At 41.5% G+C, this 14,679-nt stretch overlaps 1 protein-coding gene across 2 annotated transcripts; it reads right to left on the bottom strand.

The window, feature by feature from the left end:
- Positions 1–383: 383 nt before the first annotated feature.
- On the bottom strand, positions 384–14,389 carry LOX (lysyl oxidase; the record flags this gene model as incomplete). 2 transcript variants are annotated; one of them, XM_083702418.1, is made up of 7 exons in its annotated part: positions 13,474–14,388; positions 11,888–11,996; positions 9,811–9,948; positions 7,892–8,048; positions 6,537–6,632; positions 6,340–6,455; positions 384–4,117 (listed from the first exon to the last, which is right to left on the bottom strand). In XM_083702418.1, exons 1-7 carry the CDS (start codon positions 14,117–14,119, stop codon positions 4,111–4,113), a joined length of 1,269 nt encoding a protein of 422 aa, XP_083558544.1. In that variant the 5' UTR covers positions 14,120–14,388. The 2 variants fall into 2 exon arrangements, with proteins under 2 accessions (XP_083558544.1, XP_083558545.1); XM_083702419.1 differs by lacking the exon at positions 384–4,117 and having other exon boundaries at positions 6,336–6,455; positions 13,474–14,389.
- Between the last annotated feature and the right edge of the window lie 290 nt (positions 14,390–14,679).

Below are 14,679 nucleotides of genomic sequence, written 5' to 3'. Positions count from 1 at the left end.
CTTTGTCCCATAATAATCTTGTCATAATGCATAATTAGTAGCATTTTTACAAGCTTTCCCTCTGAAAAGTAGAGGCAGCCCTGTTATAGTCTGTTCTCCAAGCTCGATATGGTCTGTTAGCTATTAGGATTAGCAAACTTTCTGCTTATATAATTTTCCTCATCCATGTGTGATGACTTCTGTAAACTCCTTTAGCTCTCTTAGGTTGACCCTCCTTTCCCTCGCAGGGTAACTACAAAATTATCTAAGGTTTGCATCTGAAGTATCACGTTTGTATTTTTTAGAGAATGAAATGCTTCCCCCATACAGAAGAATGATACAATCATGTATATAGAGATTCCTCTTAACCTGTAAGAAAGATTTTGGTGAAAGCTGGAGAGACGTTCTGAGCATTTGAAAAACAAATTTATTCAGGTCATTTTCACATAAATCTGCAACCACGATACAAGAATTAAACAAGAATATGGAAGTGCAATGAAGAAAACAAAGCTAGTGTATGAATAATTATAAATAACTTCTCAGAGAAAGATGCAAAGATTTTAAAAGCAAGGCTCTTTGAAAAAAATAATGAAGTAAATATTAGAATTCCTTGCAAGAAGTTAGAGTGGCTCTTCACTAAATTTGTAACATTTGGTTGCTTATAAATTTCCTGACAGAAAACTGTTTATTTCAATTCAAGTTAAAATATGTAAGCACCTTTGTAGTATCTGGAATGTGAAAATGATGTTTTTGATGCAAGGCACAGGGTAGACCACTTGTAAGCGTATAGTACTTCAGTTATCTCCAACTAAACCTATGGGGAGGTACAAAAAGGGTGACTGGGGGGGAAATCAGTTTACCCTTAAAATCCCTTTCATCTAAATGTGAAATATTTGAATTAGAAACATTTTCTGTGCTATAGTCCGAATAAGGGCCTGCCAAAAAAAGTGAAGAAAATCTATCTCTGTGTCATGCAGCTGGAAGGGAAAAGGATTAGTTTCTCGCAAAAAGATGTAGCCCATTAATTCCTCGTGTGTTCCAAAAACCACAAGAAAATCTTCCAAGCTGCCATGAATCTTCATGAATTAGTACCTTTCTTTGTTAGAACTGATCTTGGCAAAGTGAATCTTGGCTGAGGTCTGAATCCCAAAGTGTCAGATATTCCAGTTCACATCATATGTAACAGCAGATAACCTGCTTCCCTCCAATAAATGAAAACACAATTTTGTAACTGGAAAAGCTGCTAAATGTGGGATAGTGGTCCTACGAAGTTGCTCGGCCCTATTCCTTGAGATGCCATCGTCATGCCATCAGCTTTCCTGATTCCCTTCTCTTCTCACTAGTCACTGGCTCCCCAATACCAGCCCACAGTTTTTCCTGCTGCTACTAAAACATGTTTAAAAAGAAAGAAAAAATTCTACATATAAGCAAGCAAGGCTGCTTACACATGTATCATGTGGATAGTTACAGATAGGTAGCCGTATTGGTCTGTCGTAGTTGGGGGGAAAAAATTAAAAAATTCCTTCCAGTAGCACCTTAGAGACCAACTAAGTTTGTTATTGGTGTGAGCTTTCCTGTGCATGCACACTTCTTCAGATGCACTGAAACGGAAGTCACCAGACCCCTATATATAGTTAGAGGGTGGGGAGGGGTATTACTCAGAAGGGTAGTGGGAATGGGTTGATAGGTGTGGTAGACCTGTTGACAACTGTTAATGACTGCAATTGGTCTTATAGGAAAAAGCAAGAGGTGAGATGGCTTCATCATGTATAATGAGATAAGAATCCAATGTCTCAATTCAGACCAGGTCTCTCCATGGTTTTAAGTTTGGTATTAAGTTGCAATTCAGCAAGTTCTCTTTCCAGTCTATTTCTGAAATTCTTTTGTAATAAGACAGCTCCTTTGAGATCTTGTATAGAATGTCCTGGGAGACTGAAGTGTTCTCCTACTGGTTTCTCTGTCTTGTAATTCCTGATGTCCGATTTATGTCCATTTATCCTTTGGCGTAGGGTTTGGCCTGTTTGTCCAATATAGAGAACTGAAGGGCACTGTTGGCATTTGATGGCATACACAATGTTAGAAGATGAGCAATTAAAGAGTCCCGAGATGGTATGTTTGATGTTGTTGGGGCCAGTAATGGTGTTATTCCCACCACCCTTCTGAGTAATACCCCTCCCCATATAAGGGTCTGGTGACTTCTGTTTCAGTGTATCTGAAGAAGTGTGCATGCACACGAAAGCTCATACCAATAACAAACTTAGTTGGTCTCTAAGGTGCTACTGGAAGGAATTTTTTTATCATGTGGATAGCAATTGTTGTTGACGTATGAAAGGGTGTTGGTTGTGTTCATGTGTGATACTGGACATATTACACATGGTAGGACTGGTGATTTCAACATCCACCAGAGCTATCCAAGCTAAGGGGAAGGCATTGGCAAGCAAAATAGGCAGAAGCAGGTCTTGTCAGCCTGGACAGACAGTGGTGTGGATGACAAATTTTTGTTTAAATTTGCAAAATAAATTGTAGTACTAAAAGTGGAGGAGCTTGAGCGTCAAGTTTTAGTTCTAACAGCTAAAGAGCATGGCCAACAACTGAATATTTATAGGGCCTTTCAGCAAGCTAGTAGTGGGAAGGAAGACTCCCATCTGCTAGAAATTATTTCACAGTTTTGGGAGGTGGAGAAACCCTTCTATTTCACTTTAGCCAAAGGAGGAATGATTCTTCTACCTCTAACAACCAATTTTCAATTTGGAGTTATGATTTTCTTCACTTGAATTATTTACAAGTTTGCCTGTGGAATCCTGCATATGGCAGGTATTATCATATAATACAGTACTGCATTATTTAGTATGCAGCCTACTGAATATCCTGCTAGTATGGTTTTTTTATACTAAAAAAACCTTCATTCTTTCTGACTGCCTACAAGGTTTAAAACATAGTATTCATGGAGAACATCCATTAGCTCCTTGTGAATCGGTCTTATAAGCCTTGTTTGGTGAGGCTACCAAACTATATTACTCCTAACCTTTTTTTTTAACCAATTAAAGTTTGCACCTTTGTAAATAGACTTATTTTTTTCTGCCGAGTGTATAGATCAGCTTTAATCCAGGTTACTCAAATTCTATTAAGGGAGAAGAGTTTCTAAATAATCGTAATTTAAAATCTTTAGAGCTGTACGGAAAAAAAAAGAAGAAAATGTGCAAAGCAATCGGAAGCAAACATTGGAAATGGGTAATTCACTATTTCATATTTCTTCTGAAAAAATGGCTTGTCAAAATATCAATAGGCATCTGGTTTAAGAAGATACTTGCCCGCTAATATGTCTAAAATGCAAATACTTTCATCTGAAAAGGTGTAATGAATAGCCATCGCTATACATGAAGCATGAACAGTTCTTAAAAAGTGAACAATACATTTTGTCCCAAGGATAGAAAATTATCATGCTGGGTGTTTAGCTCTGTTGGAAGTTTCATTTCCCCAGAGTTTGGTCCAGATTTTGCCCCATGACCACTGATTTTTCCTCCTCCTCCTTACTCTCAGTATTTCTTATATGGCTGCAGACCAAATAATTGTGAAATTAGTTACATGACCCTTTGGACACCACTGCCCTGGCCACTTGCCACATAGCAATAAACCTCCAAAGAAAATGAAAATGTAAAAAGCATAGTTTTGATATGGAGGGGTTGGAGTCTGTTGATTTTTTTTTAACACATTTAAGTAAAATGTGTAAGATTCCATTGGGCATATATGAACCTAAAGTAACTCATTGAATCTCAGCCTCTTTGAATATCCTTTAAATTGTTCCTTAAGCTCATTCACAAATAGCATACTGATTTTCCAGTAGTCAGAGAAAAGGCATTTCTGTGAATGGGTTAAAACTTCCTGTAGAATTTGAAATACTGTATATAAAGCACCAATCTTTCACTGTCCTCAAAAAGTTGAACACATGAATTGAGTGACAACATTCATTCTGAAGGAGGTCTTAATGCTTCAGAGTCATTAAAATTCTTTTTGTATATACTCTGGTCCTTTTTCCGTTTTCGCTTTCAAAAGTTTTTACATCCTGTCTCAAGTTTATAAAATAATTTCACCTCAAAACCTTGGGCACCGTTGCATAAATTTTCTTTCATCTTAATACCTATTAAAGAGAAAAGAAGCAGTCGTTAAGTATAATATACATCAAGACAAAAGTACTAAATAGACCTTCAGATATCGTCGCTGGATTTAAAATTTAAGCAACATTAGCACAACACTTTTCCTCTGCTTAAACTGCTCCTATTGATTGACCTAAATGAGATGCAGTAAAAGACAAATCACTATTGACTGTACCCTTGCACAGGTCTCTAACATTAACAAGTCTTGTTAAGAGTTTAAACACTCGTGCACTTAGACAACATTTCATTACTTCCAAAAGGAATTGTGCCAGGTTCTTAAAGAAAAGGGGCTGTTCCCCGAACGTCGTTTTAAATTATTTCCTAGCATAGTGAGAAGCTGTGACAAATTCCTCTTGCTGCTCTGCTAATGTCACTGTTGACCTCTTAAGAATCCTGCTGTTCTAGCTCTTGGGCTCTTAGAAACTCACACTTGCAAGAATTCATAAAAGCCTGTGGCGAGGCCTCTTAACTTGTTGATTCTGTAAACCAACTGCAACTTTGGGCTAGTGGTGACAAAAATAAGTTCAGTGGGTTTGTTTGGATGAATAAATATAATTGCCTATTCTTAGGGCTAGTACTGGTGCTGGTGTTCTCTAGAATGCGTTTAATAGCTCGTTCCTTAATGCAAGCTGAAGAATAAACATGGATATTGGAACAGGGGTATTAAAGACAAACGTTGCATTGTTATATATAGATGAGCTCATGCTAATTACTGAACACCAGAGTTGCAACTTCCTCTGAAGCACAGATCCCCACCCACAACAGATATCTCCATGCAACCATGTTAACAATCCTATCTCCCCAGGCACACATTTACATGGAAAAACAGCGAGACCAGATACAGTGACTCCCATAACTGCTAGGGGAAGTCCTGTCCAAAAGACCATTGGCAGTGCTATCAGTGTCAAACATAATCCATCTATTTATGCAAGTGTGGGCCTGGACGATGGACCAGACCAACTGTATATGGGCAATCCCCAAGGGGCTTGGTAAAACTAAAGTCCCCTTGGATTCGTTTGAACTTCCTTAGCAATGTTCTCTGCGTTTTTGTAAGGATGCTCTGTATGTGGAATGCATAAGCAGTATCCGAAAAGTTGTGTGAGCCAGAAATAACAGCTGACGCTTGCTAAGTCCTACTGCTGTAGGAATGTACAAATCCCTTTAAATCCTCAAAACAAGGTTTCTAAAGAAGTATTTCAGAAGGAATCTGACTTGAGTGTCTTGCACTGGCAAGCAATTCAACACTTGCGTTACTCTTAAGTTCATTCTAGGCCATTCAATCAAATAGATTTTATGAAAAGCCAAAGGATAAAGCACATCATTTCACTATGAAGAGGTTTGAATCTGAAAGCAAAACAACCAAGTCTAAGAAAAATGATACAAACTGGCCATGTTCATACATTATGATAAACCATGGTTAATGATTTACTATCAACACTAAGATTGTTGCTCCCACTCATACAGACGCAGGGAAGCAAAGTAGTAACAAACTCCAATTCCTGACCTAGGATTACGCAGGAAGCAGGGATCATGTTACAAATAAACCAGGATCAAACCTCAAACTAGCCATGGTTTGATTGGAGAACGCAAACCATGGTCCTTGATCTATATGTAACACTGAGCCAGGGATTGTGTTCACAGTAACTATGATTTATTGTGATATATGAACACAGCCATTGTTACAATGACAGGAAGGGAAGCATGCATTTTATAGAATGAGCCTTTTTAGTCAATAGCACTAAACTACATGTTAGCATAATATGCACATAACTCAGAATCGCACAATTCCCCTCCTCCAAGACATTGGAAGCATCTGCTCTCACTTTTAACTTAACCATAGTTCCCTGTTACATTTGAACTCAGGAATTCCAATTGATTTAAACCATGGTTTGTTCAAACAAGTGATGGTCATAAGCCACGGTTTGATCCTAGCTTGTTTGAGCAAAGCCTAGTTTGAACTAGCCATTGACCGCCTGTGATATGAAAAGGAACTCTGTTAATTTAAAAGCACAAATGAATGCTTCTTGAGCTCATCATTCTACCAGATAAGAGGAGGAAAGGAGGGATTATGTGATTTGTTATTATGTGGTTGAGATAAGACCAAAAAGTCTCATTTTATAAAATACATGCTGCGCAACAGATTTTTGAAAGACCATAAAAATGTGTCAATTTTTGTGTAAAAATGTGTAAACAGGAAATTACTTACGGTGAAATTGTGCAGCCAGACGCATATGCATGGTGACCTGTATAACGGATATCGCAACGCACTACATTGTTGGAGTAGTCTGATTCTGGTACCAAGTAGCTCGGGTTTACACTAACCTGCAAAAGAAATGCATGCTGTACTTTGCAAGTTCATATGTTGATATTATTATTATTAACTTTAAAATGTAATTTCCATACCTTTAAGATGTAATTTCCAGGTTTAACATCTGTGATATCAATCCATTGGCAGTCTATGTCAGCATTGTATGTGTCGTAACACCCAGGGCTCAATCCCTAAAATTGAAGTGTAGCAGGATAGTGAAGTGAAAGTCTTAACTTTCTTATATATATATATATATGTAAGTACAATGTTGACAAATGTCAAAAAGCTTGCCTAGATAGTTAGCATTTCTCAGTGATTCATGACACCTTACTGTCACCATTACTTCTATCAAAATGATTGCTCTCCTGCTATATAAATAGAATGACCCTTATAGAAAAGGTCTAAATTCTAGCAAAATAATTTTGCCTTCCAAAACAAACAAAAGATCCAGCATTTTCCCATTCCAAAGCAAAGGGGAGCCATTTTCATGAAAGACAAGGATACCAATGGCTGCTAGACACAATCACTATATTCTTCCCCCCACTATATTCTCCCCCCAGTTGTTGCAAGTCACAAGGAGAGGACCTCCTTGCGAGCTTCCCATTAGGGTAACTTGGTAAAACGAGACTTAGACTCTTTTCATGTCTCATTGTTATTTTGCTAGATTAAAAGGGCGGATTGACTTTAGGAAGCATATTTTTGTCCTGAAATGACAGCTCCCCTTAAGCCATGAACTCACAGCCCTTTGGGTCTACGTAATGTGTGCGGTTCAGTTCCTTTCCCTACCCTGAAATCATTCTGAGCGGTGCCTGGCTGCCCCTACGAAAAGTACACTGTTTTGCCACAGACTGTGTGTCACTTGGCAAGGGCTGCAGCGAGAAAGCTCATGGGTATACTGAGAGCTGGCAACTATGCGCATTTTTTAAAAAAAATAGGATTCAATCTTCATTTGCTGAAGAAAATACTTTGCAGAGAGCACAGGTCTCAAAACAGCCGCAAGAATTCTAAAAGAATTCATAGTAGCAATCAGATGCTATAATACTTAAGAGACTCAGCTAGCCAGTTTGCAGAAAAGTTAGGAAAGCATTCTAGGACCTTCACAAGAAGGTAGTTGCCAGTTGCCTCTAAACTTAGTTGTACCCCTTGCAACCAATATAGGGATCGGAGCTGGAAGATATCTCAATGCATTGTCTGAAACTGGTTTGAAGTTCAGACTGCGATACCGGTTTCAACGTCATTATCCAAGAGATGGCACTTCTACATCTCTCTGTGAATACTGAATAAAAGACCTTAGTAAGAGCTTCTTGTCTTTCCATTACTGGCAGCCTGCCGTGAGGGAGGGGGAACAGATTCCCTGAAGCCTATATGGTGCTGTTGTTTCAAGACTGATGTTTGAAATCCATCTATATTCTGACAGCAAGAGATGAAAAATGATCAGCGACTACCTTACCTGCGTATGTGCTGTACACGCATACCTTCTATAGTATCCATAATCGCAGGACGTATCTTCAAGACAAAAGCTTGCTTTGTGTCCTTCAGCTACTCTCCTTTGGGAGCTTGCTTCAAGCAAGTCATAATGGCTGAATTCATCCATACTGTGGTAGTGTCTGTTAAACCACAGGCAAACTTTTTTATTAAGTGTTAACCCAGCAACCATAATAATAATAATAATAATAATAATAATAATAATAATAGTGGCCCAGCAAAACAACGTTGGCATAGAGCCTTACAATCGCTGTTTATTATTCCAAACTAATGGGCTAATATTTTGTTGCCCTATGATACTGTTCTTCATATAGTTTCATTATTCAACAATTATATTACAAATACAGCTCTTGAGAGTAAATTGTTGCATAGCATTTAGTTTGTTTAAAGACTAAGCAAAATCATTGTTGCAAAATTTCCTGTTGCAAGAAGTAGGAAGCACCTAAGTGTCTATATCGGAGTGTCTAATTGTTACCCTTGAATACTGTTCATCTGAATTAAAAATGCTTACTTTGTATACTGTAAATTCCAAGGATACTATGGATTTTGATTCTTTTTCTATCAGTGCCCCCAAGTATTTACGCAAAATATTTTCATATTTAAACTCCACTGTGTTAAATATGTTCTAGTTTTACACACATTGCCTTATTATGCTTCTGATTATTCATTAGTCATATTGTGAAAGGCCTGTTTTGTTGCTACATTATATTTCTCACAGTAGAGTAGCTGGAGGGGAAATAGATTCAGGTAGGTAGCTGTAGTGATCTGACGCAGTCGAAATAAATTAAAAAATTGTGCAGTAGCACCTTAGAGACCAACTAAGTATGTTCTGGATATAAGCTTTCCTGTGTGTGCACACTTCTTCAGATACCTTCTTGTGTGCATGCCCAGAACATACATAGCTGGTCTCTAAAGTGCTACTGGACAATTTTTTTATTTATTTGGAGGGGAAATAGGTTAACATTAGACAGCCACCTCAACGTCTTCTCTCCATTGTATTTTCTTATTGTTGATTCCAACAGAAGATGGAATCAAGCAACATGTTTCAACACAAATGTCCCTCTTTGGGTCTAAAGCTGCCTTTGCAGGCCCTCCCAAGCTGATGTGAGTCGTGGTACCAAACATCTGGGGGCACCAGATTGGCAAAGGCTTGTCTAAAATCAACGAAGGTAATATTTGCCCTATGTGTGGCCTAAGCAGCTGAAAACCAAAGGCTACCTTCTGTTGTATGGCAGTCTTCAGATCACAGAAACCATACCTATATTAGCACATCTTTGAATCCTTCCCATATGCAGGAAAAGCTCATTGAGTTAAAGAGCTCGGATACCAACATCACCTTGAGTTGACCAATTTCACCCACCTAACATTTCCACTGATTACTGAGTAAGTATGTTCTGAATGTCCAAAATGTATACATGGAAGATGAACAAGTTACGTTTTCCATCACATTGGAATAGCTCCTATTTATTTTCTACAGTGGAACCTCGGTTTTTGAACGTCTCAGAAGTCAAACGTTTCAGTTTACAAATGCCAAAAACCCGGAAGTAACTGCTTTGGTTTTCGACTGCTTTTTGGAAGTCGAATGGCTTCCGTTTTGAGTTTTCTGTAAGTAAATGCTTCTGGAATTGAATGCTTTGGTTTTTGAATGTTTCGGAAGTCGAACGGTCTTCTGAAATGGATTGCGTTTGAAAACCAAGGTTCCACTGTATTCCTAAAGCAGGGTTGTAAACTTGAGTTCAGTGGGTAAGGGTTCAACTCCTGCTATTTGCTGCATGGCAGCAAGAGCAGGGGAAGGGAGTGGAGTGGAGTGCTGGAAGCCACATCACAACAAACAAACAGCAAGTGAACATAATTGGAAAGTACCATACTGAGCCCTTCACTCACTGATGACAACTGTGCCACTCCCAAGAGTATCGTGGTCGACTTGGCAAGAAATCTGATGTGCCTTGGTTTTTCACTCTCTGGGGGAATCTCAGAAGCATTCTATTATCATAGTCTCTGACATCCGACCTGTAAGCTGAGCTGCAAATATGTAAAACATACATGCGCATGAAATAGGCTTGAAATTGCTCGTTAAACACACTTTTCCTTATGGTGCGACATTTGTATTTATTATAGTTGAAACAATCTCTTGGGGCTTTTTAGAGAATGCAACATAACGAGAGCTGAAGCTGCTTAACAATGTCCAATGCGGTTTCCCCTTCTCTACAGACCCTCTCAGGTGTTAAGATCAGCAGAGGGGGCCCTCTTGGTAGTTCCCCCACCCCTACTGTGAGAGGGGGAGAATGGGAGAGGGGGGTTTCTATGGCAACTCCTAAGCTGTGTAATTCCTTCCCCAGAGAGGAAAAAATCTTCATTGTGCAGTTTCCATTATATGCTGAAGATGTGCCTCTTTACCCTGACCTTTGACACCTGAAATATGTATTTTAGGAGCCACCCTATTCTATTGACTGCTTTGTTTTAACTGATTTTAATATTGTATTATTAAATTGTGGAAACCTGTCCTGTGACCTCATGGGTAAAAAAACAACCAACAATTTACTGTTGTTGTTGTTCCAGTTGCTATTAATGTTTATGTTTGACTCCTTTTTGATTATGCCCAACACATGCCTAGTTGATGAGCATAACCAATTCCTCTCTTCAAATCAGAGGAAGTGTGCATTATTTCAATAAAATATTTAGGAAAATGTTTTTTAAAAACTAAGAAGTAGTAGGCCATGGCTGAATGTCAGAAAAAAAAACATATCCCATGCCTACTTTTGTTTACTGAACTTATTTTTATCTTCCCTTGTTGGTGTCCTATGAAAGGTGGATTTTCTGTTGTTGCAATAGGTCAAAATTTGCTTTGGCCACCAAGTCCAAATCTTTTACCAGAATTTTTTGTGTCTGCCGAGTCAGAGTAGGTGTTGTTTCCTCTTCCTCCTGATCGTGTCCATGTGATCTCCACTTCCTTCCTCTCCTGCCAATTTCAGCAGAGTTTCTATATTTCCCCTTTAAAATGTCAACTAAAAATATGATGGAGTTGTGTAACATTAGCTAGCTATTTTTCTATCATCCTCAAGTACAATATACTCTTAATCAATTTGCTGGCACTACTGCAAGTGTAAAAAGCATATTACCAAATCTTGGCTGGCATTGCTATGAACTAATTTTGAGAGGCTGTTTTGCATAACAATATTCCATCAGATCTAAAATACATTTTTTATATTAGTATCCTCACAGCCTCATCTTATGCATATGCATCTTTGCAAAGAAGTCCCACTGAGTTCAATGGAATTTTCTCCCTAGTAGCTACGCATTGGTTGAAAAGCCTTGGAATAATAATAATAATAATCAGAAAGTAAATGGTTTATTAAGAGCTGATTGCAAATTGCATTTATCAAATAGCAAGATTTTACCTTTTTTTAAAAAAAAACAAACCAACTTATTTCACAATTTGTAAACGATGTGTTCAAGGGGGACTTGTTTTCAAAAATTAGTGAAGCACTGACTTAATGAAAAACAGGCACTTCTTAAGGCAGTAATTCCCAAACAATAAGGGCATGGAAGCCTTGTAGTTTGGTCATCCAGCTCTCAGCAGAGGGTAATAGAAACAGTATGTTTCATCAACTGGAATGGAGGCAGAACTCTCTGCTACTTATGAAATTAACTCCTCTTCCCTCTTGTTAAGCTGCCAGTGTGACATTTTGACTTTTTTGTCAGCGTGTCCTGAACTGTGTTGTAAAAGCAATGTTGTGGTTCCACACAAAGTTGGCCATGCTTTGGTCCTATTGAAAGCAACGGTACTTTGTAAGGTAATAACAACCAACTTATCCCACCAATTTCAACGTGACATTCTGAATCTAATCTGGTGGGTGCCTCTTTTACAAACCCTCGTTCTAAGACTCCAGATCTTCCCATCAGATTCAGTTCGGAATCCAGTGTCAACATAAACCAAGGGGTAGGATTGACTCCTGTTTACCTTGCTAGGCAGTTCTCTTCAGCAGCGCACCTCAGGTTGTACATGGAAGTTCTCTGCACATAAGTGGATGCTTGGATGTAGTACGGATCTGGTACCAAGTCTGGGAGACCTGCAGTGCATCATGCCACAACACACACACACAGAGACAGAGAGAGAGAGAGAACAGATCAAGCCCAGAAAATGTTTGCAAACTTCATTTTGCCTATCTTAGAGGAGTCACAAACCAAATCTTCCTAAACACTACATACAATCCACATCTCTCACATCCATGGCTGGTTAACAAGAAGCAAGAGTCATTTTTCTCAAGATCAAAGGGGGGGGGGGATATGAAAAGACAACGTGCCTTGCAGATTGGCAGATACTGTGAAACACAGCACTCTCCAAAGCAATTTTTTCTCATAAATCTTCAAGGGATTCTTCCTCATAAGGACACCAGCTGAGGAGTACACTTAAGTCTGCTAGATCAAAATACCAGAAATGTGTCCGACACTGTGGAGCTTTGCTCTTTGTTATATGGACCTGCAGCTATGCCGAAACAAATGACGCTGGCCATCCATTAGGCAGGTTGTGGTTTGAATTAACCCTGTTCAAAGAGCCTGAAGATGAAGGGCACCTTCCAACCTTACTTTAAAGCAAAGAGACAGAGCGTTGGTGCAAGTTTCCTTTGTTCTAGGAGTGGGGAAATTTGGGGGCAGGGGTGCCATAACCATAATGCTTCTTTCTTCAAAGTGTGCAGCAGGAGTCTTAACTGATCCATGGTTCAGCCCCAGCAGTTTGTGCACAGGACCAGATTTAATAATAACAGTGCCTCTGACCATGCGCAGAAAGCTTTTTTGATGGCTGGGGAGGGGGCTTGTGGGCTGGAGTTAAAATGTCAGTGCAGCAGTAGGACAGAACCCCACTCCCTCCAGCATAAAGGAAATGAACCACCGCTAAGATAACAGAACGTTTGTCCTGAAAAACCTTCCCACTCCAGCGCTCTGCACTGAATTGTAGAAGTTGATTTGTGGGTGGTTGTTGTTGTTTTAACATTACTTTTTAAAGTACAGAGAAACAACCCTTGTTGAAAAAAAAGTTTCCAGTGAATAAGGGATATTCTCGTGCAATAAGTTCCAGGCTGACAACAACGCAGACACGGTGAGGGGCAAAGGGGGAGGGCTGGAACCAGATGGCGAATAACGGCAGTGGAGCCGGCCGCCTTGCCAAGCGCTCCGTGTTAAACGTGCCGTCTGGCGGGGAGGGCAGGATTTGCCACGTGGCTGCGTCGGGGTTGGGTTGTTATTATTATTATTAATTGAATTTATATACCGCCCTATACCCGGAGATCTCAGGGCGAATGGCAGAACAAAATCAAAATATAAAACCGCAAAATATATAATCGAAATAAAAACAACGACTCAATACCCGCTCCCCGCCCCCCCCCCAAAAAAACCCCACCGCATTTTAAAAGGGGTGGTTGGGGTTTTTTTTCGGAGGGCGACTGCTGTTGGCAGAGCAAGCGACCAACTCCACGTTTAAGTCACTGCAGGGGCGCAATTCCTCGCCACACTTTCTCTCCCGTCGCGTGGCGAACTGCGCGCTCTTACCGTACTGGAAGTAACCGGTGCCATAACCGGGCCGCTGTCGGCTGTCGGGCCGGGGCCGCTCGTACGTGTCGTAATAGTTATAGTACGGGTTGTCGTCCGAGTACTTGTACGGGTTGTAGGGGTCATCGCCCACCATGCGGTCTAAGCCGCGCGCCCGAGGGAAGTTGCTCAGAGGAGGCGCGCCGCTGCTGTTGCCCGGCCTGGAGGGAGCGCTGGCGAGGGGCGCTCGCCGAGAGCTGCTGCTGGCAGCGCCGTCGGCCCCGCGCCCCCTGTCGCCGGCGGGCTGCTGGTAGCCGGCTTGGAACCAGTGCTGCGCCTCGGGTCTCCGGGTGGTGCCGTCGGCGGCGACCGCTTGCGCCCTGCGCGGAGAGGTGCCATTGCCCCGGAGGAGCAACACGTGGCCGCCGTGCGAGGGTTGCTGGCTTGCGCGCCGTCGAGGCGGCTGGTACTGGGAGCCCACGCTGAGCAAGCTGTATAGCTGCCCCTGGTTCTCCCACTGAATCCTTTGCCTCCACACGGCCGGTGGCGGCGGGTTCCTTGGCTGAGGCAGCGCGCCCGACGGCGCGCACAGCAGGCAACTCCAAAAGACGCACGCCTGCAGCTGGGCTACGCGGAGCAGCAGCGGCGGCCGGGTGGAGAGGCGCATAGCGGCGGCGGCGAGTGGGGTACCCCTTGGCACCCCTGGGTCCTGGAAGGACCGTCGAGCCAAACAACAGCCCGACGGCGAAGAAGCAGCTCTTGCAGGCGCCTGGGCGCTTTCTTCGTACACAGGTGGCAGATTTCCCCTTTGCAGCAAGCTTCCCCTCTCCTCCTCTCCAAGACTGTTAAAAGGAATGCGCTCGGCGCGGGACTGAGCGAGCCGCCTCTCCCTCTTGCTTTTGCTGGTGTCTGGAATGAAGCGGCAGCGGAGGGAGGGAGGGAGAGGCGGAGGGTAGGTGGGCGGGAGGAGATGAGGGCTTTTTAAACTTTTCTGGCACGTTCGCAAAGTTACACAAGCCCATTCTGGCAGGCGGCTCCTGCGCTATTTGTTCGCGTAATGCGCTTCGAAACGTGCCGGCTCCACAGTTCCAGGTCCGCTAAACAAAACAACAACAACAATCCTCTTTTCGCATCTCTGCCTCCTTTGTCAGGCTTCCAGCCTCGTTCACCCCTAAGGCTGCGTTGCCACCTTAGACAGGACCGGGCGAGACGGGGCGGTTGGTGAAC

This window comes from Podarcis gaigeae (assembly GCF_964106915.1).
Source record: "Podarcis gaigeae genome assembly, chromosome: 11".
Taxonomy (NCBI): domain Eukaryota; kingdom Metazoa; phylum Chordata; class Lepidosauria; order Squamata; family Lacertidae; genus Podarcis; species Podarcis gaigeae.
The sequence above is the reverse complement of the archived record's forward strand: the minus strand, read 5'-3'. Positions and strand labels throughout refer to the sequence as shown.